Source organism: Vidua chalybeata, chromosome 16 (genome assembly GCF_026979565.1).
Source record: "Vidua chalybeata isolate OUT-0048 chromosome 16, bVidCha1 merged haplotype, whole genome shotgun sequence".
Taxonomy (NCBI): Eukaryota; Metazoa; Chordata; class Aves; order Passeriformes; family Viduidae; genus Vidua; species Vidua chalybeata.
The window spans coordinates 12,801,331-12,824,955 of NC_071545.1; the positions used below are offsets into that span (position 1 = coordinate 12,801,331).

At 43.6% G+C, this 23,625-nt stretch overlaps 1 protein-coding gene across 1 annotated transcript in view; it reads left to right on the forward strand.

Moving 5' to 3' along the window:
- Nucleotides 1-23,625, forward strand: part of SDK1 (sidekick cell adhesion molecule 1) — a 383,801-nt gene that overhangs the window by 314,321 nt on the left and 45,855 nt on the right. The window contains exons 29-35 of the mRNA XM_053957811.1: nt 3,909-4,103; nt 8,065-8,266; nt 10,096-10,199; nt 12,277-12,347; nt 16,904-17,039; nt 18,895-18,954; nt 20,981-21,082. Coding sequence (XP_053813786.1) covers nt 3,909-4,103; nt 8,065-8,266; nt 10,096-10,199; nt 12,277-12,347; nt 16,904-17,039; nt 18,895-18,954; nt 20,981-21,082 — 870 coding nt within the window. The remainder of the gene's footprint in view (nt 1-3,908; nt 4,104-8,064; nt 8,267-10,095; nt 10,200-12,276; nt 12,348-16,903; nt 17,040-18,894; nt 18,955-20,980; nt 21,083-23,625) is intronic.

The following is a 23,625-nucleotide window of genomic DNA, read 5'->3' on the forward strand; positions in this document are numbered from 1 at the left end:
TGGCCTGGTGAGTGGCAGCACTCTCAGTTGTAGAAGGGATTTGAGATCTAATGCCATATGGCAAAAAAGTTAAGAAAATAATATGAATTCTTATTGACCATCCAGATCTTTCACATTCTGTAAGATACCCCTTTCCCCCAGTAGTTTGCTCCAATTACCTTTTAAAGATTATACTTTCTTTCAGAAACTTTGATTTTTAATTTTTTTTCCTAAGTTATCTGCAACATCTTATTGTCATAATCTAGCAAGTAAAGGAAGCTGCTCATTCCTCCACTGCAGCAATTGCCTGTTACAGCCCTCAAGCATACATTAATTTCTCTTTGAACACTTTCCATTTACCTCTATTGATTTGCCTCGTTTGATTTCACTTAACATTTCCTTTCTTCTCCTATCCCTTGTTGCTGAAATTCATCAACTTGATAATTTTATCTTTTTGATCTTGCATTAGCCCTAGTTATTATCCAAGTTGTAGTTTAAGTACTGAGTCTTCTATGCCACTCAGAAAAAATAAAAGTATTGCTTTTTATATCAGTCTGAATCCTCATTGTCCCAAACTGTCTAACAGGAGATGCAGGGGGTCAGAATAAAGTACTGGGTGTCTCTCAGGTGGGTTGCAGGTAGCAATAAAAGTGAGCTGAGTTCAGGTGTAGAGCTTGGATATTTGCCTTGGAATCAGACCTATGGAAGTGTTGCGTTTCTTAGGAAATCTTTTAAGGCGATGGCTCTGGTTGTGTAAACTCAGGAAAACAGATCTTTCCCCAGACTTTGAGCCACCACAGCAGATGTCGGAGGGGGCAGTGAGAGCTGCTGCTGTTTTTCACAGAGATGCAAGGAAAGGGAGTTTGCAGAGCCTGTCACAGAGACAGGCTGTGACAAGTGATTTCCTCTTTCTCGCAGCTAAATTATTTCACTAGCCACAGACTCACTCTTGTGTAAGATATTGTAATGGCCTAGATATGTATGTGTTCCTTTGCCTAATCTGGGTGTGTTTGTAATTGCTTTCCAGCATGAGTGCCACCATTTAGCAGTAAATAGTTATCTTTCTTTTCCCCCCCTTACATTTTAACTATACTTCATATTTTACAAAGGTTTAGAAAAGAGAGGAAATTACTTGACAGGGATATGTCCCAGATATCATACTTATCTTTTAATAACTAGATAAATCAACTTTTCTATTCTTTTAATATTCTCTGTTTCCCTCCAGGTCTTATTCTTTACATCTTATATCCCTTTATCAAGCTTCTTTAGCCATCTTAGTTGCTTTTTCCTTCATCTTTTTTGCTTCTGTAAAAATTTCCCCAGTGCTTTTCTTTGACTGTTTTTCCTCCTTGTTAAGATCCTGCACTGGGGTTTTCACTCCCATGTTCTTCACATCAGTATAAACAGAAAAGATCATACATATCAGTTCCTTCTCCCCATTGTTCTCTGTCTTTCTGTGGACTTTTTAAAAAGATCCAAATATGGCAGCATTAAAGGTACAGAAATACTTCATTGAAATACATTGGGCCAGTAATGGAAGAACTAGTCCCATGGATAAAAGGAGATAATTTGCAGGTGAAAGAATGAAATGTTGAAAGTGTAAGACCCCAAGACTTTGCTGGGATCTAAGCATACTCAGGAGCACTGAAAAATCAGGAGACTTTTTAATTTATTAGAATAGAATAGAACAGACTATTCTATAGACAGTTGGAAGGCACCTATAACAATAATTAAGTCCAGCTGCCTGACCAGTTCAGTGCTGACCAAGTTACAGCATTATTAAGGCTTCATCCAAATGGATTTTAAACACAGACAGGCTTGGGGCATTGCCCACTTCTCCAGGAAGGCAGTTCCAGAGTTTGACCACCCTCTCTGTGAATAAGTTCTTCCTTATGTCCAGTCTGAACCTTGCCTGAAGCGGTTTTGAACCATTCCCACGTTTCCTATCAGTCCCAGAGAGACCATAGCACCTGGATAGTTTGGGTTAGCAGCAAACTTTGAAAACTGTCTGGTCCAACCCCCCTGCCATGGGCATGGGGAATTCTCAACTAATAAAGGTTGTTCTGAGCTGTGTCCAACCTGACTTTCCAAGGATGGGGCAGCCAGCACCTCTCTGCACCAGTGTTTTACCACCCTGCCAGATCAGCACCTCCCTCTCCACACCCCCTCCTCAGGGAGCCGTGAGGTCACCCCTCAGCCTCCAGACTAGACAAGCCCAAAGTCCTCAGGCACTCCTCGTAGGACATTATTGCCAGCCTTTGAAGGAATCTAAAACTGTCCATCCAGCTGTGGAAATGTTCCTGTAGGATTAAACCAGCCACAGCCAGGGGGAGCTCGGAAAAGCCGGGTCACTCCTCGAGGTGTCAGTGCAAATTGTTCCACATGAAGCAGCTGTGACTGCTGCCCCATGTCCCCAAGCAGCTGCCAGGGAAGAAAGGACAAGGAAACCCTGGTGCATCATCAGTGGCATTGTGAGAGTCAGCACAACAAAATTAATACCATCTGTATCCCAATTAAACTCCACTGTTTGTGGCAGAGTGCACTACACACAAGTGGCATCGATTCCAGGGACTACAGGAACTCCAGGCCTTTTCAGTGAGTGGCAATGTGGCAATTGTGGCATATTCACAGTGGGAAATAAATGTCATTGGGTTTTCTCTAATAGCCATAGGTAAGATCAGCCCCTCAGATTTCATGCACTGACCTTCCCAAATGAACCATGCCACGTTTGGCTCCCCTTGGTCTTGTTACAGCCAAGATGTGGTGGGAGTTCAAACTCTAGCTGGGATATTAATTCCATGAGAAAGAGATAGCTCAGGTGCTGCAAACCTCTTTTGTCATTTGGAGGGTGAGCAGAGGGTTGGCAGAACTGTGCCGTGACTGTTTTGTTTTCAGCTGGTTTGATTTGGATTTGTTGGCTGCGCTCTGCCCTGTGTAAGTCCATGGAGCATTTAATCATACATTCAGCTCGGGCAATAAAACCCAACGTCAGTTCTGCTATTAATTGATTTTGGAAGTCGGCTGCTGGACTGGAAGTTACCATTGAGCTCCAGAAGTGAGAGCCTGATTGAATTGCTGGGTTTACAGAATAGATTTGAACATTTGGCAGACCCTCTTTGGGGGACAGTTGTCGCTAGTGGTGCGTAAGAACCCTGGAAGCCCTCCTTGCACAGTGGAATCATTAATAACCCAGGCTAAACTGTGAGCTCCTGATTGTCAGGCAGGGTGGAAGAGGGGTTATCACTTACAGGCATCAGCAAATTTGATTATTGAGACCTGCCTGGATGAAGCAGGACCACAGAGCTTGCAGGCTCCTTCCTCTAGCTCTGGGCAAGGGCAGCGATGCTGAATGACAGAAGGGTGGCTTTGCTGGCAGTTCTGGCACTCACGCAGAGGGAAAAGCACTTGCAGAAAGGAGGAGCAAGCTTTGACTGGAGCAGTATGAAGGCTGCATGGTTTGGGCAATCCAGCTGCTGGAGCTGCAGCTGAAGAACCTTGAATTTGAGCCAGTGCTGAAACTGGGAGAGGACAAAACACCCTGTGAGCGTGGGTTGGAAAGCTGGAACTGGAGCGTTGCCTTGAACCGCCTCAGTCAGGTGACACATTGCACCAACTCTGTTCCTTTGCTTTCTGAAAAGGTGCCAGAATGCCCAGGAAGGATTAAATTGGTTTTGCATCTTGTTGGCCTAAGGAATGGAAAGTGAACTTAGTTTCATGGCAGTTGTACCTAGCAGAGCCTCGTGTGTGAGTGATTTCCTTCGTAAGGTGTGTGGCATCTACCAAAAAGCAGAGCTTTATAACACCAAAGGCAGTAAATTACTTTTCTCCTGACTTTAGATAAGCATGTAATTAGGATAAACTAATAGTGCTGGTGCTCTTTTGTCCCTGCTAGAGAAGCCAGCTGAGCCTTTTCCCCTCTCTGCTTGCAGGGTACCAGGTCGCCTACCGCCTGGCCAGCAGCAGCCCCAACAAGTTCACCACGGTGGAGGTCGGCTCCACAGTCCGGCAGTTCACGGCTACAGACCTGAGCCCAGAGTCAGCCTACATCTTCAGGACATCTGCCAAGACCAGGCAGGGCTGGGGGGAGCCTCTGGAAGCCACGGTGATCACCACTGAGAAACGAGGTAATGCTTGCAAGCCGTGGTTTCAGGGAACTTCTGTGCCTGCCCTGGAGCCTGCACTGCACTTTGGGGGATTTTAATAGCAGGCTACACCTCCTCCTTCTCACCCCATAAACCTGCCCCAATCCATGGCAGCATCATGATTTGAGAAAGCAGGGCAGACTTTTATGAGACACAGTTCTTCTAACCTGCCGGGCTGTTGGAATTGATTTTTCCATCAGCTGCTATATTGGCCATGTGCAGCCTCCTTTTGCAGTCAGATGGTTTCTTTTTTTTTTTTTTTAGCTCTCTCGTTTTCTAGAAAGATTTCAATCTTAAGAAAGTAAGTGATGGATGAATTATATTGATTAGGGAACGCAAAATGAGAGGCAGTGATGTTGCAGAATTTCTCCACAGCCCCTCCACGTGCCTCAGCCCTGACCTAATGTGTTTGTAATTACTCTGGCCTTTCACTGCCACACGCTCCAGCAGAGCCTTTGCATCTGAATTGCCCAGAGGTTTTCTGCTTCTTGCATCAGCCATGAAATGGTTGTTTGCATCCTGACTCTCCAGACAAGTTCTGTTCTGAAGGGATTCTAGAAGGTGGAATTTATATGTGTGTGTAAATGAAACCAGATGCTTTGATACTAAATGTACCAAAATGTGAAAGACGTGTAAGGTGTTACAGGATCTGCTCTGCATCACTGCTTGTTTTTAATGCTTTGGCTCAAGGAACTGCTCATTTCTCCAGTTTTAGAACTGGTCTGTAGAGCTTCAGTTAAAAAATTTGCGTTTTCTACTTGTGCATGAAGATTTCTAATTTTTTTTTATTCAGAGCTAAAAGAGAATATCTTGCTGAATATTGGTGGAGAACAAGAGTGTGGGTTTTCCCTGGTCTTGCACATAGGCCATGTTCCACTGCAAAGAATGTATCTGGTCTCTTGAGCCGGCAAAATCAAAACAAGGCAGGGTAACTACCAGCACCACTGGGTTTTGTGCTATGTCTGGATGTTGATATTTTTTAAGTAAAATTCTCCCTCAAAAACTAGAACCGTATAACTCCCATGCCTTATAAAAGTCACAGTTCAGAGAAGAGCACACTGCAGCAGATCACCAGGCCAGACCTCCACAGACATCTTTCAACTGTTGTTAGAATTTCTGCATGTGCTTGTGGGCCTGCTCTTGGTGCACTATTGTGCAACCAATGACATTTGCCTTTAATTCCTAAAATGTTCCTGATAAGCAATCATTTGTTTAATGTCCTTTCTACACCTTGCACATAATTTATTTCAAGAGTAAGGATCTCCCATTGTATTTGCCAACAATGTCTTCCTCATTAATTTTTCTTTTAACACTTCTAAGAGAGGAAGTTGATGTTCAGCTACCAACATCAAGGGCATGTGAGGTGCATTTCAACTACTCCTGGCCTGTTTGGTTGGGTTTAAAATTCCCTCTGGCAAAGCTCTGCAGGTCATGTGCAGCCTTCCCAGTGCATAACAGTGCAGTCCTCAGAGAAAGAACCTCTGGACATGTACTAGGAAAATGGAAATGCTCTGCTAAAGGTACTGTTCATCAAAGAGATTTATCAGCTCAAGGTTTCTCCCACCCCTGTCTGATTGCTGTCAAAGGGGAGGTTCAAAGCCTGACATGTAGAGGCTTCCAAAAAAAAAACCCACCATGCCAAAAAATGTGAATTCTCAAAGCTCAGAGCCTCTCCTGCTCAATAAAACGTGCTGAGATTCCCCAGACTGCGCACAAGGATGCACAACAGCTCAAGGCAGAACTCCCAGCTCCACTGTGGGAACAGTGACCCCTTGTTGCTATCAATGCTTTAGGGTTATCTTGAGTACCCAAATCACAGTGTAACATGATCCCTTTCTCTTTTTGATGGACAACTCTGCTGGGTCTCTACGTGCTTTGGAACAACAAGTTTACTGATCCCATAAAAAGTATAAGGACAACAATGTGTTTTCTCACATCAGCAAGAATTATAAAAGGGGATGATAAAGAAATTTATCCAGTGCAGCTATTTTGCTAACAAGAAATTAACCTGAAATGTGTATTCATGGCAATAAGTATTCTAGAATGAAAAGATATCTAATTCCTGTTAATAAAGATGTATTTAATATCCTCATAGTCCTTGATACTAAGGTAGACAGACACAAAAATTCTCTTGAAAATTAACAAAATTAGTCACTCTTACCCTTGTAAATTCCTTGGTTAATCCCAGTATAAATCTTTACATTTTCCAGTGATGCCTGTGATTTATAGATCCCAAGTTATATTGTGGCTGTATTCTCCAGAGCCTCTACTGCAGTGCTTTGAATCTACAGCTCAGAATAATCAACACTGGTGATCAGGGCAGAACTGAGTCAAAAAAATGAAATGTAGCAAGAAATTAAAAGTAGTCTATAGAGTCATGTGGCCTGGTAGAGTCAAGCCTGCACTGGCAGTCTCACCTTAGCATTTGCTTGTGGCTAAACTCCCATAAATAAACTCTTTATACTAATGGGCTTGTACAAACAGTCAGGGAGTATATCCTGCAACACGGGAGATTTTAAGATCTCCCATTAGCAGCAGAAGGAAACCAAATCATGGGAGACTGACTGCAAGATCTGACCTGCCCAAAAGTGCAGAGCTTATCAGCAGAATGTATAAAATCCCTGCATGACTCTCCCTCCCTGGCATGGAATAACCCCGCGTCCCTGTCTCCGCCTGTCAGTGTAAGGCACTGACCTTTCGCGTCGTGCTGCTGCTCACAGGCTGCTGGCACCCAGGGCTTCCTCCAGCTAATAGCTTACAAGTCTTTGGGCACTGATGTCAGCGAGAGCAGGTGCAGAGAAATGCCAAAACATGCAGGAAATGGTTGTAGGGGATGGCAGGGAAGTGAAGCGCTGGCCGTATGGAGCTGTGAGGAATCAGGCGGGCAGAGGTGTGTTTATGGAAACAAGTGCTGATGAAGTTGAATTGAATTGCTTCTCAAAAGCAAGTCACTGCGGTGTCTCCAATCAATTTCTGCTTTATTACATGCCACACATTTTAATCAGAATCAATAATCTTCATGATAAACAATTAAACAATTATTCCTCACTCTATAGAGTTTCTCTATTGAAATCGATGGAGTGCGGAGACGCGGTGACGGGAAAGGAGATCTGTAATGAAACAGTTGGGGGCTGGCATGCTTACACCTGCATTGCCATTCCCTGCTCATCCCAGAAGTGTGAGGGTAATTACTCTGGAGAGATCTCCCTCAGCACTGGCTGGTTTGACTTTGCAGGTTCAAGGTTAGTGGGTATGAAGGGAAGAGTTGGGGAGCTCTGGAAGGACCCTGCAGCAGGTGCTCCAGCCCCAGCTCTGTGCTGGTTCCAGGCTGGGGTTTGGAAGCAGCAGCACCAGGAGCTGCTGATGCCTTCTGGTTCCTTGCCTGGTGCAGGAATTCAGCATCAGCTGTGTGTGCTTGGAGCCTGTCACACAACAGACTGTTCCAGCTCACCCCTTCCTCTTCCTCATGCCTCAGCAGGGGGAAGAGGACCCCACATAGCACAGAGAGAACAGAGTTTCTGGTACCAAGGAGTAAGAACAGATTAAAAAGTGAGCTGATTTACACACAAATTCTGTCAAAAGAGCAATTGCAGCCAGAAGCACAGCTGAGTTTCATTAAAGACTGCCTTGCTTTGCTTGGCTGCCAGTCCTGATGATTCTTCTTTGACCTGTCAGGTCAAGACCCCCCCCCCCCAAAGTTTGAGGTCCACTGTGAGGAAGGTTTATATCCTGCAGTGACCTTTGATGCAGGGAGATAAGAATCCGTTTTACCGCTCCTCCTTGCAGTAGAAGGTTAAGGAATGGGATGGTTGTATACTTCACATGGCAAATCCAAAAATTCAATGCCCTTTGGCTTTACCACTGTGAAAATCTGACCAGGCTATCCCATTTTACTTTGTTTTGAATTTCCTCTCAAAGCACCCAAATTATGGTTTGATTGCAGAACGACCAGCGCCTCCCAGGCAGGTGATGACCCCCCAGGGCGATGTGTCCTCCCGGAGCCTGGTGCTGACCTGGGTCCCTGGCAGCGATGGATCATCACCAATCCGATACTTCACAGTGCAAGTGCGGGAGCTGCCACACGGAGACTGGCAAACCTACTCCTCCTCCATCAGCCACGAGGCCACATCCTGCATTATCGACAGGTACCACGTGATCCCAGCCTAGCACAGAAATTCTCATACTTTCCCACTAGTTAGGACACCAACACATGCATCACACAGCTTCATGTTCTTTTTGGGGGAGAGAGGTTAAGTGAGGCCACTGCTCCCATTTTAGAGGTGGTGTTATGAACAGCAGTTGAGAGATTTGCTGAAGGTCATGCAATAAATCTAATTAAAGTTGGACTGCAGTGTATCTTTTTGAAGCCTTTCCTGGAAGCTCAGCACCACAGATAACACTGCTCAGGCTAAATCATATGTAGCTACACAGTGCTCTGTAAAATACAACTAGTTAAAAATCCTTTCAGTAGTGACTGATGTTAAAATCCACTCTGAATGCTGCATTGCAATTATCTCTATATAAGCTCTTCCAGATGAAATGAGAACCATTTTTATCTGTATTTTCCATACTGAAGTTTATAGATAGCATCAGAATGTTTAAACTTTGTTATTCAGGCTTCATTATATCCTCTGCAATACTGGTGTAATTAAAGTCCTTGTAACATCAGCAGAAGTAATTGAATGTCTACGAACAGGTACTTGTTTTGCTGTCCATTTCCTCTGTTGACGAGCCAGTACAAATAAGATTATTTCTAAAAGGCTGCGAGCTTTAGTCTTTAGAATCAGGTATTCTGAGAATTCAGATACAGGTATTTTGGGTCTGTTATTAAAAGCATTGGTGGCTGTGGTATATGGCAGCTCACTGGTTGTGTGCCAGTATCTTTGCAGTCAAAGCCTGAAAAAACAAGGAAACCATCTATGTCACTTATACTTGACATTGGCATGACTGAAAACAAAAGATCAAAAAGGATGATTCACATTAATCAAGTTGCTGTAGGTAATTCTGTCCCGATAGGGTGACATTACTGAAAGAGATTTCTTCTCCCCCTTGCTAAAAGCACTCTGCTGTGGAAGTCCAGAAGAGTCATGGGCGTGAGAGTGCTGCCCATCAGAATGCATTATCCTTGATGTTTAATCATTCCTTACAAGTAACTTGGGTTTGTAGTCAGTGTTCCATCTGCCAGTGGATGGTGAGACACTACCAATTAATTAGTGAAATCCCCCGTAAGTTACAGCTCTGCATTTCAAACCTCTGCCTGCGACTCAAAGGCAGCCTCCCCTTCACCTCCCCTGCCAAGCCAAGACAGAATCATCTTTGCAAGGTTATGTCAGCTGGAAATCACTCTTTGCATATCTTAAAAAGCACCACATAGATAAAAGAGCTGCAGGGAACCTGTTGTCTCTGTCTTTATTAAATAATCCAAGTAATGGCATTAATTTGGGATTCAGCAGGAGCAAAATGCACTGATCAAGTGCTGTGGTGTAGGGGATTAGTCAGGAGCTGGCACTCTGAATTCCAGAGCCTGCTGGGCACTGGCTGACCCTGGGCGTGTCTCCTGCCTCCTCCCCACCTGGCCTGCCCGTCCGTGCTCAGAGGATGGGCTGACCCAGGTGGTTTTGGAGGATATCTCAGCAAAGCACCTTGAAAGCCAGGCTCTGCACAGCCATGCAGAACTCAGATAGCCAGCCCCAGTCGTGGGCTGCTCCAGGAGCTGCAGCCTCAGGTCTGTGTTCTGGTGCCCAATTCAGCAACAAATCCAGGAGTGTTTCTGGGCACTCAGGGCAGGGGACATCTGGGAAGGTGCTGATGGCAGCAGGGGTGGGAACAACTGGGAAGCCGGGCAAGACTGCAGAGAAGAGGCGACAAACTGCTCAGTGACTCTGCTTGGCACTGGGCAGGTTCTCTGTGGAGGCAAGTTGTGATGAGGGAGGGAGAGATTTCATCCCTCAGCCTTGTTTCCCCCATCCCACAGCTTGAACCCCTTCACCTCCTACAAGCTGCGAGTGAAGGCCACCAACGACATCGGGGACAGCGACTTCAGCGCGGAGACAGAGGCGGTCACGACCCTGCAGGATGGTAAGGGAGGAGGAGGAGAGGCATGCTAGGGGCTCCCCAGGGCTCCTGGAGCCACTGCAGGATGTTCTCCGTGGAGACTGGAGTGAAAACCAACAGCCAATGTAGTTCTATCCACAGGAAGTTGACACAGGTAGCAATGAGATATGGCTGAGTTAACAGGCAGCCTTTAAGTGTCCTGCTGTGCCCTCTGATAATGAATCATACTTTCAGGAGTCTCAAAATGGATTTAAACTTCATGTGATTGGCTTCCAAACTCTGCACTAACCATTATCTTTGCAGAAATTGAATAATTTACAATAGAGCATTAAAAATAAATGTAGAACCCTGCATACATTTGAAGAAGTTTCTTCAATTGTTTTCCTCTCACAATTCCATGTCAGTCTGCAGAATGGCAAAATTGCTGAGGTATAAGTAAGAAAGAGTATGAAGCTCCTGGAAACACGAGCATTTAATCCTGCAGATCAGGACTAATAAACTGTGAATGACATTGACAAGGCTTTTATTTTTAGCCTTAGAGATCAGCTTCTAATTCCTTGATTGTATAAAGTCGATGCCTGAATGCAGAAGTAGCTCTGATGTCTTGAATGGAGAAAGGAACTCTGCAAAGTAGGAAAAGCATCAGTATGTGCTTTTACCCTGGGAAATTGGGTAATCCTGGGATACATACACAGATAAATATATATAGGTGGGTGCTGTGAGCTGGGGGTCAATCTCTCCTCCAAAGTAAGAAGTGGTAGAACATAAGGAAATGGCCTGGTTGCACCAGGGGAAGTGTAGATTGAATATTAGGGAAAATTCCTTCACTGAAAGGTTTCTCAAGTACTGGCAAAGGCTGCCTAGGTCAGTGGTGGAGTCCCAGTCCCTGGAGGGATTTGAAAGCCATGTACACGTGGCACTTGGGGACATGAGTTAGCAGTGGGCTTGGAAATGCTGACTTAATGGTTGAACTTGATGGTTTTAGAGGTCTTTTCCAACCTAAATGATTCTATGATTTATATATATATATATATATATATATATATATATGTATGTATGTGGTGCTAGGAATTATTTCTTACAGAACAAGGAGTGATGAGTTAGAAATGGCACTGAGATATAAAAATAGGAAGCCATTTTGCCAGGGAATGTGATCTTGAAATCAGAAGACCGGAGAGAGGACAGAGCTCAGGAGCGTGGGATGTTAAACAGGAGCCCATTTAGTACCTGACCAATGTGCTAAGCAGCCCCTTAAAGGCATCCTGACTCTCCAGATTCCTGCACAGCAGCAGCAGGGTCGGTGTAGGCTGTAACTGGTGCTAATGAGGCACCACTGACTCACTGTTTTGGAATTTAAAATTTCATTTTAAGTTCTCTTTGAATTTAGCCACAGTAGATCCGGAGTTGTGCTTGGCCTCCTCACAGTACAGCTGGGAAAAAAAACTGTGAAAGCTTCTCACTTCCTCAACAAACTGAGCATTTATTCTGCTGAGCAACCCCAGTGCTGCCACTTGAGCACTGCACTGTGGAGGGCTGTGAGCTCCTGATAAGCCTTTGCTTCGTGTCTTTGAGCTGCTGTGGAGTGTCTGGGACTACCACAGGCCATGGGCACAGGAAGGGGTTAACCTGTGGTAAATCAAGCTGTCCTGACTAAAATCATGTGTGACTGTGTGACACACACTCCTAAATTCAAGGTGGGCTTGCCCCAAAGGTGACAAAAAAATGTCCTGAAAATTCTGGCAGCACTTTTCTCACCCTTTGGAGCCAGCAGACTGCTGGTTAAAGTTCCTTCCAGATGGGCATCTGGTGGTCTGTGAGCAGCTGGCTGCTGCAGCTTCCTCCAGGTTTGTGCCCTGAGCTTTTCTTACTCTGCTCAAGCTGCCAAGGCCCCAGGTAGACCAGGGGATGTGAGAGGAGTGCCTGGCTTCTCCCTGGATTCCAGCATCCACATCCACCATGCTGCTTTTGAGACCAACCACGAAGCAGCTGGGATGGGAGATTTCCTTCAGCAGTGAAGAAAAAGAACTTGATGGATGAAAGAAAAGCTGCCTCTTTTCCACCCTCTTGCTGTAACTGCTTTTGTTTCTTTTCTCTTGTTTAGTTCCAGATGAACCACCCAGTTCTGTGTTAGTAACTCCCCACACGACTTCCTCTGTCCTTGTGCAGTGGCAGGTAGGTAAAATGAAAAATTCTGACGTTCCTGTGAACAATTTTTTGGCTGCTTTGACTCGTTGGATTTAAGGGTACATTGCCAGGGACATTTTCTTGAGCTGAAAGTATTGTACTAACACTGAAGAACTGCAGCTACTTCCTTATTTGCCTGATCTAGCATAAATTTTAGTGATGAATGGAGATTCCTGTCAGTTGCTTTTACTTTGTGCCCCACTGGGAGGTAAAGGAGTGTCTGTAGCCATGTCCAAGACTGTTTCTTGTCAGATTCTCCTGCCCTTTCATTACTATCCATGGATGGGCATCTTTACACAGAAAATACTCCACTGAGCATGGTGTTGGTAAGATCAGGTAATCAAAAGCTCACATTGTGCACAGCCTCCTCCTGCTGCTGGAATGATCAGAAGCCTGAGATCAGTGCCTGAGATCCCATTCATACCTCTGAGGAGCTCCACATGCCCTCTTGACTCTTTGAGAGGGAAACACTGAGTTTCTTCAGAGAAAAGAAAGGAAGTTTGAGCTCTCCTCAGTCTCTCCGGGTTGGATGGGGAAGTATTTGCGTCAAGTCTGCATTTTATATTGGCATTTCCTCTGCCTTCCTTTATCTCTCAACCCTGGCCTCCTGGGAGATGCAGGAACATTTTGTGATCCAGTGCCTGAGGTTTCTTTTTGCAGAGTGGGCATTATACAGAGGGACCCCAGTGGGGTACTGCACATTATCCATAACCCATCCTGGAAAGCCTCTGCCCACCCTGCTCCCCAGACAGTGCCCCCCACACGTCATAAGGATGACTTTGGACAGATTGCATGATAGTGAAAAATGTACACATGCATTTACAGTACAGATGGGACCCCTTGCATTTTTGGAAAAGATAAGGATGAGGGTGTGTTTATTGGTGTGCAGCAGCACTTGAAAATCTGCCTGGCCGTGCTGCTGGGTGCCTGCCCCAGCTCACACAGCATAATCCTGAGCAGCAGCATTGCTTACAGCTTACAGCTTACAGCATTTTGAGCAAATAGCAGACACGTTAAACAGTTTTACCAAAAAAATCATGGAGAGATGCAAATCTACCTCCCCACCTACAACAAGAGCCCCAGCAAAGGGGAAAAAAGAGCAGAAAGAGAGGACAAAGAGGATGTGAGGCACGATGGACCACAGAAATAAACGTTCCCCCAGCTGACTGATTACTGGTGTGTAGTTAATGTGAAATAGGTGGTTGTTTAGGTAATTGGATGCTTTTCATTTCATGAAAGTGAAATGGGGTTGTTGTGCCAGAGCCATCTCAAGGGAGTTGTGGGCGATTATATGTCATTACCACATGTATATTAATAGGTCCTGGTAATTCAACCGTACTATATTTTTCAAATAAACAAAAATCTTGAAGTCCCACAATAGCCTCCAATTAAGAGGAAGTTTCACAGCAGTGTCTAAGAAATAATGTAAACTGAAAACAGCAGTCAAGCTAAATGGGAGAGTGGATTTCCAAGCAAAGCTAAATTTTTAACTTTGAGCTGTGTTAATAATTCACAAAACAAATTCTCGATGCACTATCTGGGCTTTCAGCTGCTTGGTCCAATCAGTCCAATATTTTTAAATTTAAAGGAGGAAGAAAATAAGTAATTTTGAGTGAGGTCTGTTGTATCAATAATGCAGGGTTATTTCAAATGTTCTGGAGGATGTTATACTTAACATCAGGATCATGTACTGTTCTGCTTCTACCTTAGAGATAACAATTATTCAAACTTACATTTCAGTCTTTATTTATTTATTTCTCTTTAGAAACAGCACAAAGATGTTTCTCTTACTTCTGTACAACATTATGGGCTGCCACTCATAACCATTTTACCTATTTCAGCAGATCCCCCAGGCCTTTCTACAAAATCCTAAATAATCCATTACATCAAAAGCAGAGTTTTGTCCACAGAAGACAGATCGGAAGGGGAAGACCTGACCTTTTAGCAGAGTACCCTTTCCAGGAAAGAATCATCATTTCCACGGCAAAAAGAGAGACAGTTTGCAAGCTATTTATTTTCTGAGCTTTCCTGTCCTAAATCTCAAGGAAGGAAAAAATGGAGAATCACATGATAGCATAAGAAAACAATGTTTTATTTTTATATATTGTTTTATAAGAAAACAATAAGATCAGTGTTGGGTCACAATGAGAAATTAAGCTTTACTTGTTAGGCAGTTACATGGCAGAGCAGGGAGTCACAGTTTCCTCCTCAGCTTCAGCAGGGTTTTCCTTTTAGAGTTATGCTGGATATTCCTCTTCAACTTTTTAATTAAATTTAAAAAAAAAAGTTTAATAGTAATTAAAATAGGAAAAGTCATAGGTAGGCAAGGACACTGCTGTGCTGTGGAGCCCTTCTCTGCAAGGGCACCATCAGGGCTAAAGTAACTTCAGTGTAATACAGAAAACAGAAAGTCAAAAGATTGGAAAAGAAAAAAGGAAATATCAGGAGAGAGATACTGATCATTTCCAGTAACCCCATCTCATCTCCTTGCACAGGAGAGTGTTTCAGCTGGTCCATGAGCAGTAACACCATGGGGCAGCCCTGGAGAAACCTGGCACTTCATTTGGTCTATTTTCTTAGTCCCTTGGACAAGGGACTCTCAGCCTGAGACTACGAAAGACTGTTGTAGGAAAGCTTGATTTATTTGCCTTGTAAAATGCAGTCGTAGAGGGAATATGATTGCCCTTTCTAAAATACATCACAGGAGTAAACACCCCACAGGGAGAAGAACAATTTAACCCAAAAGGCAATGTTAGCACAGGAACAAATGGTTAGAAACTGGCTATGAATTATTTAGAATAGAAATTAAATGAGGGTTTCTAACCACCCGAGTGGTGAGGCTGGGAACAGGAATACTGGGAGGCTGAAGAATCAGCTCCATTTCTGGTGGAGGTTGTTCTGTCTGTGAAAGAAGCTTTCAGCAGGTGGGGTTCTGCAGTGGGGAGCTCCCAGCCCTGATGATCCTCGAGGTCCCTCATGATCCTGTATCCACAGCATCGTTCTCTACTGCAGATGCCAAATAACAGTGAGAGGTGGTCAGAGGATGGAGCACAATGATGAGCATGAAATGATGAATAAGAGATCTCCACCAGGCAGAGCAAGTGAAATCTTGGGAGGGTTTGGGTTGCTTTCAGCAGGCTCTGTGCAGGACAGTTGCAAAAGAAGGCAGTTTCCTCCTGGAGCAGGTTCTGCTCCTTCTCCTGGTGCCTGTGTAGTTTCCTTATACTCTAATTCATGTAATTTTCTTTTTTAGTTTCTATAAACTGCAGTCTTTCTACTTGATTCCTTCAGCCCTCACCCAAAGCAAGGTCCTTGGCACTGAGACAGGACAATCCTCTCTCTCCTCTTGCCATTGTAATGGAGTAATGGAAAATTCATGTCATTTCTGGAAGCAGAATTACTAAAGATCTTCCTCCTTTCTATCAAGATGTCCTTACTTTCTTCATTAAAATTGCATGGGGCATTACCTTCCATTGCGACGGTGTTTCACACCAGCAGTTAATTTTTACACAATGCTTTTCCTTAATAAAGTTCTCAAGGCTGGTAGGGATTTTTCTGGATTAAAGGCAAGATTATAGTTAAAATCCTTTTCATTTATACTTTAACCCCTTTAAATTTCAGTTAAAGAATCTTTAGAAGATAAATGGCTCAAGGCATCTCTTCTCTGCAGTTCTTAGCCTGCATTAGACTCAGGAAAGTAAATATTTTCCAAAACATGAGGAATCCCTTTGCTTTTCTCTACCCACTCAGATACAAATCTCCTTTTCAGTGTGCCAGCTGTGTATCTGTAGCTGAAGGAGGATGTGATGGGCTGCTGGAGAAGCCTTGCTGAGGCGTTTTGTCTTTGAGCATCTCCCAACATGATGCTGAAAGAGAAAAACTCATATTTGAGCCATCTCATGGCTGTATGTGCCAAACTGCTCTGTTATGGAGGAGCCCTTAGTTTTCCTCTGTGCCCACACCAGAGCCCATCACACTGTAACTTCTCTCTAAATGCCTGTATGAGGTTGTTATTAGACCTAGTTTTGTCTTCCTAATCAAAGCCAGAACAATTTTTATTATTCCTTTTTATTTTCCTTTTTTATTTGATCATCAGTCTTTCAGTAAAATAATGAAGCCAAATGAAGACTGTCCTGTGATCAGTCCCCAAGGAAAAGGAAGAAATTCTGTCTGTGACAAAATAATTCATTTCCTTTTGGAAGCAGTGAAACACTGTTTGGCTGTTCCATGGCTGGTGGAAGGCAACCTGCATTTCTAGGGAGTGCTTATTTATACTTTTCATCCCACCCAGGTTTCTGTGGGCCAAAAAGGAAAGGAGCTTGGTTCATTGTGTGCATTTTTCAGTCAAGAGCCCTTTGCAATGGCCACAGCTGAGCAAAATCCTCAAAGTTGCCTTTAATTGTGCTTTTCAAACCACACAAGCTTCAGCCCAGTGCTTTATTAATGTCTGTTTTCAGCAGAGCACGGATCCTCTGCCCCTGGTGATGGATGTCTGTTGCCATGCCCATCCTAACGAGCCTGTTCTTCACGTGGGTGTTTTTCAGCCCCCCAAGGTGGAGAGCCTGAACGGGCTCCTGCTGGGATACCGCATCTACTACCGGGAGCTGGATTACGACGCCGGGCCTGGGACAGAATCCAAAAACATCCAGAACCCCTCAGCTCTGAGAGCAGAGCTCACACGTAAGCCTGTGGTTTGGATCTTAAAATATCTCACAGTGGTGATCTGTCATTACACCAGGCACTGCACCCCCCTCTTGCCCCATGGAAATGAAATGTAAGTCTAAGAGAGCTGGGAATAATTCAGGTTTTACACAATCAGCCTGAAGATGCTGGAAAATGCAAGTGACTTCAGTGTGATCAGCATTGTAATGGTCTGTGCTGATCTCTGCCAGCATGCTGGAATTGATGGTCTGTCCCTCACGTACCCTCTGATTTCCTGCTTCCCCTACCTCCACTTCATAATTACCCTGGTACACTTTTTTCTGCTTTCAAAAGAGAGACACTTCATTTTCCTCAGCTGGTAATTTTTTCCTTTCTTGCTGTTTTTTTCAATAGTTTTTATAATTGACATTTTGTTTTTCTTTTTACAGTATGAGGAAAACAGCTGAGGAGAATTTTAAAATAGAATTTTTATAATTTCAAAGTGCTTGTCCACATTTTAAAAGACAATAGCAAAGATGAGCAAGAATTTTTAGGTGCCTGTTTTCCATTTTAGTCACTGGGATTTATGGCTCACATGGAAAGAAAGTGGAGAGGGAGTGGAATAATAGAAAAAAATGAAAAGGCTTTTTAGATAAAGGCTAGAAAGGGAATCAGAGGGAAGAATAGGCAGAATAAGATGATGTGAGGTAGACATGTGAACACTCAGTAGCTTGAGAAATAAGGTCCAGCAATGAGATGTGCTCATGTAGGGACCAGCTTTTGTCCTCTTCGATGTCACTGGAATATTGAGAATAAGATAATACTCCATGAGCAGCAGAATAGGGTTCAGTGAGACTATTTTAATATCTTATATCATCTGCCATGCTTTCCTGAACCCTAGAAGTGATTTCTACAAAAGCAAGAGTGAATTTTAATGTGGGTGTGGATAAGTGGGTGCTTTAAATATAAAGTAAGCACCTAACTCTGACCTCACTTATGTGGTCAGAGCTAATGAGACTTCTCAGACTGAGTAGCTTGAACCAGGACAGAGATGTAAAGCTCTCGTAGGTGTAGGAATGCAGAAGGGCTTTTCTCAGAGAAAAACTGAATGACTGACAGTGTACATTATGAAATAATGAATTTGGATGCTCTCTCAAGACGGGGAGCCTGTCCAGTTTTGTCTTTTCCCTCTTCTTGTCTGGCCCTGCAGCAATGTTCCTAATTACTGTAGAGGAGAAAAAACAAGCTGTACCTCTCCAGGGAGTCAAGAGACAGAGAGAGCAAGGAGTGGAGACAAAAGTATTTTAAGATAAATTTCCCTCTTTCTCCTCATAATTCTCACCTTAGAACACCTCTGTTCCTCACTGACCCACAGTTTTGCACAGCTTAGCATATTATTACAATTCACTCGCAGCAGGAATCTTGAATTCTAAGTGAAACTGTGGGAAATCAAGTTCATGCCCAAAGAAACAGGTCCTGCCCTGATGTACGTGTTCACTTTGTGGTCCATCTTCCAGCTCAGCACTCGGCAGCTCCTCAGGTTTTGAATTTTGCATCTCAAGAAATCAGGATGTAATTCACTGAGAGCTTTCACCCCTAGAAATCATTTCATTTTTACCATTTGTTCTATTTAATCTAAAAGCCAGAGCATCTTTGTGTTGTGTATTTGTGAGTTCTCTGTTTGAGGAGGAAATGAAACAGCCCCATGTGGGCGAGATGCTCTCGATGTGTTACGAGAGAGTGATGTGATTTTATTGCCCTTCAAGGTATATTCCTAAAGCTTAAACTGTGTATGGGTGTGCTGCCTCATTTGCCTCTGTCTCTGCTGTACATCATTTGCAATAACTATTTCCTTGCACTGTAACAAGCTTTCTGCTTTGCTTACCCTGAATAGCCCAAAGCAGCTTCAAGACAGTGAACAGCAGCTCTGCATTAACGACGTATGAATTAACACGTAAGTGCACACTGCCTTCAGTTGAGACTTTGTAATGGTTCAAAATATACCATGGGCAAACTCCTGTGGCTCTCCTCTGTAGATCCAGCAGAAATCAACACAGATTAATGACTCTGGCTTTCTCCAGTTTCATTTTCTTTAAGCCTTTGCTTCCCCTACACCCAGAGACATCGATGATGCAAGTAGGTAGCTGTTGTAAAAATGTGGCTGCTGGGAAGTTAAAACATTAGTGACTGTAACAACCCAGTACTGCTGATGCTACATGAATTTTGATTCACTTGCTGCATATTCTGCAGTCCATCTGAGTTTAGCTGTATCACATCATTAGTCCTATGATTCAAGCATTGCGATGTTTGAACGTTCCATGGAGTACAAGGCCAATTTAGAAAGGGCCCAATGAATTTATGTGCATCTCCAGAGGTGTTTTCAATTGGAAATGAATAAAATAACATTCGACAGAGTTAAAAGGCAAGTTGCTTTGTGGTGCTGATGGTTCACTAGATAGGTTTTGCCCAAGGCTTTTGAGTCACAGATTGTGATGGACTAAAAAAAAAGAAAAAATGAAGCCCGATCCCCACTGAAAGTTGCACGCATGAACTCTCGTGTTCCATTTTCTTCCACATCCAGTTAACACTAAAATCTCCCTTGTGACTTCTCATGGCAGAAAAAACAGTTTCCCTGTGCAAGCTGCCCAGTACTATACGTGTGTATCTTACTCTTGTTGGTTTATGAACTCAGCACTGTTATTTCTGATCTGCATATTCTGTATATTCTGATTTGCCTGCTCCATCTTTTGCAGTCCATCCAAATTTAGTGATATGACATTTTTAAAAATTGGGGATGTATTAGGTATAATTTACAGTATGCCAGAGAGTGGGGAATGATGCTGAAGTCACAGTCAGATATTGGAACACAACATGGATAAACAGTTCTGTGACACTGAAATTAGACAAACTTGCCTAATTATGCTTTTTGAACCTTACCAAACCAATGGCACACTGTCAGCCCCTTGTGTTAAGGGGATTCTGATTCATAGATAGCAGAGAAAATTATTGGCAAAGGGAGAAATTTGGACCTCTGGCCATGCGTGTCTTAATTCAATGCTCATTTAAATAGAGCAATTTATATTATTGATTGCTCTCTTACTCTAATTTCCCTGTTAAGTATTGTAGATGATAAATATATCTGTTAGGATTGATTCTTTCATCCTGAAAATGCAAAATCTGAAACTGTTCAGGCGCTGCCTCCCTTAATGACGTTGATGTGATTCTGCTCCACCCTTGTTGCATCTGTTAATTACCCACAAACAATTGGGGTTTTTAGATTTTTTCACGCTTCTCTCACTCTCCCGCCTCATCTGTCAGAGTAGTTTTCTGTGTCAGCAAATAAATTTGTTGCCTAGTGGCCAAATGGAGTCCAGCCTTCAAATTCTCCTTTCTCATTGTGATTGATGGCTGGGCTGTGGTCACGTTGGAGAAGATCCCTGTGGAGTACCTGGAATGGGACTCCAGATTCCACGCTGCAGCTCTCCCCCTGCACCTGCTTCAGCTGTTCTACAGCAGTGCAGTCACCAAATGCCCCCCCAGATGAGCATTCCAAGGATTAGGAAAGGCTAGGCAGGCTCTTTGCTACCAGTGCAGATCAAAATCAAACCTTATGGTGACATTCAAAGCCAAATCCTGCCATTTTCTGTACTTAAGAATGACCTAGAGATGTTCCTCTGGTTGGTTATCCATAAGAAATTGAGAGAAATTATTATTCCTCTTACTGGAGTGACACTGTGAGAAAACTCTGGAAAATCCTGCCATTTCATCACTAATATCTTTCAAAATGATGCAAATACTGTTGTGATGTGTGAATTCAGGAAGGCTTGAAGTAGACATTGCGCTATTGTACTGTTCTATTGCCACTGTTCTATTCTGAGAGACAAGTCTGGAGATAAAGAGGTGTTGGAGTCTAAAAGATAGCTGTAATACATTATAAATCATAATATATAATATTAATATGTAATATTTTACTTTTTCAGAATTGAAGAAATACAAGAGATACGAAGTACTAATGACAGCATATAATGTCATTGGTGAGAGCCCTACCAGCACACCAGTGGAAGTGTTTGTGGGTGAAGCAGGTAGGTGAAAAGAAAATCAGTTTATTTCTTTTTTTTTTTTTTTAATATCAGCATGTTGTAGTATTTTCTATATAATGATCAATAATTGTCCAGGAAAGGGATTATTTGAAAAGTTCCCCAGTCGTTATTGCTGACAGTTTTTTGTTGCCCACTCTCCTGGAATAGGCACTGGCAGTTTCTTGCCATTGGAAAACCAGTTGGTCTGCAGGAAGGAGGGAAGAAAGGACATTTGAAAGAAAGAAGAGGAAATATTTTTGGAGTTGCAGGAGGATGACTGTTCACACCAAATTAGCTTGAGGGAAAAATTGACTCGAGTTAAAGAAGTGAAAAGTGGAGCACAGGAAAGCCACAAGGGAAAAGAAACAAAACTACAAAACAAGGGAGACTCAGAAAACTGATCCTTTTATTTTATAACTCTCTGTGTAGAAACATTGCCTGGCACCACACTTGGCTGTGTTTTTGTGCTCTTGAAGCAAGAAGATGCCGTGTCTGGTTTAATGCTGGTTTTGGAGGCAGGGGTTGGGTGCTCCCAGGAACGTGCAGATGGTCCCTGCACCCAGCCCCAGTCAGTGGCACTGTTCAAGCCTCTGCTCTGGATCTGGTGCCTGAGCCCTTTTTGATCCTTTTAAAATGATCTTTTTTGATCATTTTAAAATGATCAAAAAAGATCCTTCCCTCCACTGGAAGGCTGGAGGTGGAAATCAGGACAGAAGAGTTGAGCAGATGCTTTTGTGAATGCCTTGAGAAATGGGTGGGTTGTGAGAGCCCAGATAAGCCCCAGCCAATCTGTCCCCCCAGAAACTCCAGCTGGGAAGGGCAGGACTGGAATAGCTGCTGCCCTCCTGCAGTTATGGTGATCCCAGCTGGAGGGAGGCTGGCTCTGAAATCCTCGTTAGTTATGGTCTCCATTTGTGCTGCAGCAGTGTTTGAAGCTCAGAACAAGGGGAGGCAGCTCAACCCTCCCATTGCCTGGCCCAGCAACAGAGCTGATTGCACTTTGTTCAGTGTCTCGGGGCTGTGGGATGGAGGAGCTATCAAAGCCAGCACTAATTCATTTCATTATTACTCATTAAACATTCTATTGCTCAAAACTAAGAAAAGCACCTTTTTTTAAGAACTCTACTGTGCATTTGTTTAAACTCTGCTTAACCTTTTCATTTCAAACATGGTGCAACATTCGCCATCTTTCTTTGAAAGCATCATAAATTAATCAGAGCAGCATTGTCCTGGAGAGACAGCTGGCAATATTTACATTTTTTCTAGTTTGCTGCTGCTCCAACTTACTTCTGCAACTGCAGCAAAGAAAGTCCCAGGTGGAGCCAACTGTATCTGGCTTCAAAATACATTTTTGTTTCAGAGCTAAGTATCTCCCTGCTGCAAATGGAGCCAGCACATGCACTTATACACATGTACACAGCATGGGAAATCAGCTGGGGAGAACAAGGAAATGCTGTTATATTGTGTCTCTTAATCCCACAGTCCAGATAGTCCTATCATAACTCAGGGAACAAGGCAGTGGAAGGAGACAGACTTAAGAGGACACTGAGATAATTACAGGACCCCTGAGTGTCTGAAGGAAGGGGGGCTGGAATTAGATGAGCTTTAAGATACCTTCCAACTCAAACCGTTCCATGATTCTGTGTTATCCAGGAGGCCTCCTTTGCCAGGCAGGACTGATGTGTCTGAAGTTGTAGTGTGTGACTTGGCTGTTGTTTTAGAGTTCCTGGATTTACCTCTGGAAAGGGACCATCCAGGTTCACAGAGCAGAGATGATGAATGTAGGATCTTCCTGCCGATTTTCACTCTCGTTGTGTGAAGTTATTACACTTTGTTATATAACTGCCTCTTCCACCTCCAGAACTGGCTGTGATTTATACTGTGAGTAAAGTGATTGGAGATGGTATTGCAATTTAGGTTTTAAATTGATTTGTGACACCTTTGAGTTAAAGTGTGCTGTGGAAATACAAGGTTTTTGCTGTTATTGTTTGCTCAATGTTCTTACCCACGGTAAAGGCAGTTAAGCAGCAAGCTGGAAAAAAATGAATTCTGCTCAGCTCCAGCAATGGGGCATCCAGGTTAAAAACAGAGAAAAGCTTCCCAATAAACAAGTGCTGACACAGGCACAGCACTGGGCACAGAGTGAGTGAAGGTGGCCAGTCCCTGGGCTGAAGCTCTTAGTAGCACTTGTCTCAGTGCTGTTAAACGGGGCCTCGTTCTGCCCTAAGCATTGCAGTAATTCTGGGAGAGGGGACAGCATTCCTCTCTGGCTCATAAAAAGGGATATAAAGCCTTTGTGCCCTTGGGGAAATGTGCTGGGCTTAGGCCAGCTCAGTCAGAACACCCATTTCTGTTGGGTGTTCGTGTTGCTGTTGGTTGTGCTGTTCAGCTTCTACAGAGTGATGCAGAAGGAGGAGTGCCTGCGATTCCTTCCTTCCCTCTTGTGCTCTCTTCTGTTAGATTTGAAAATTTCCTTATTATCAGACCAGGATTTTTGCAGTAAAAGTTCCAGTAGGTAATGGAACCACCTGAAAAGCTTTGGGGGG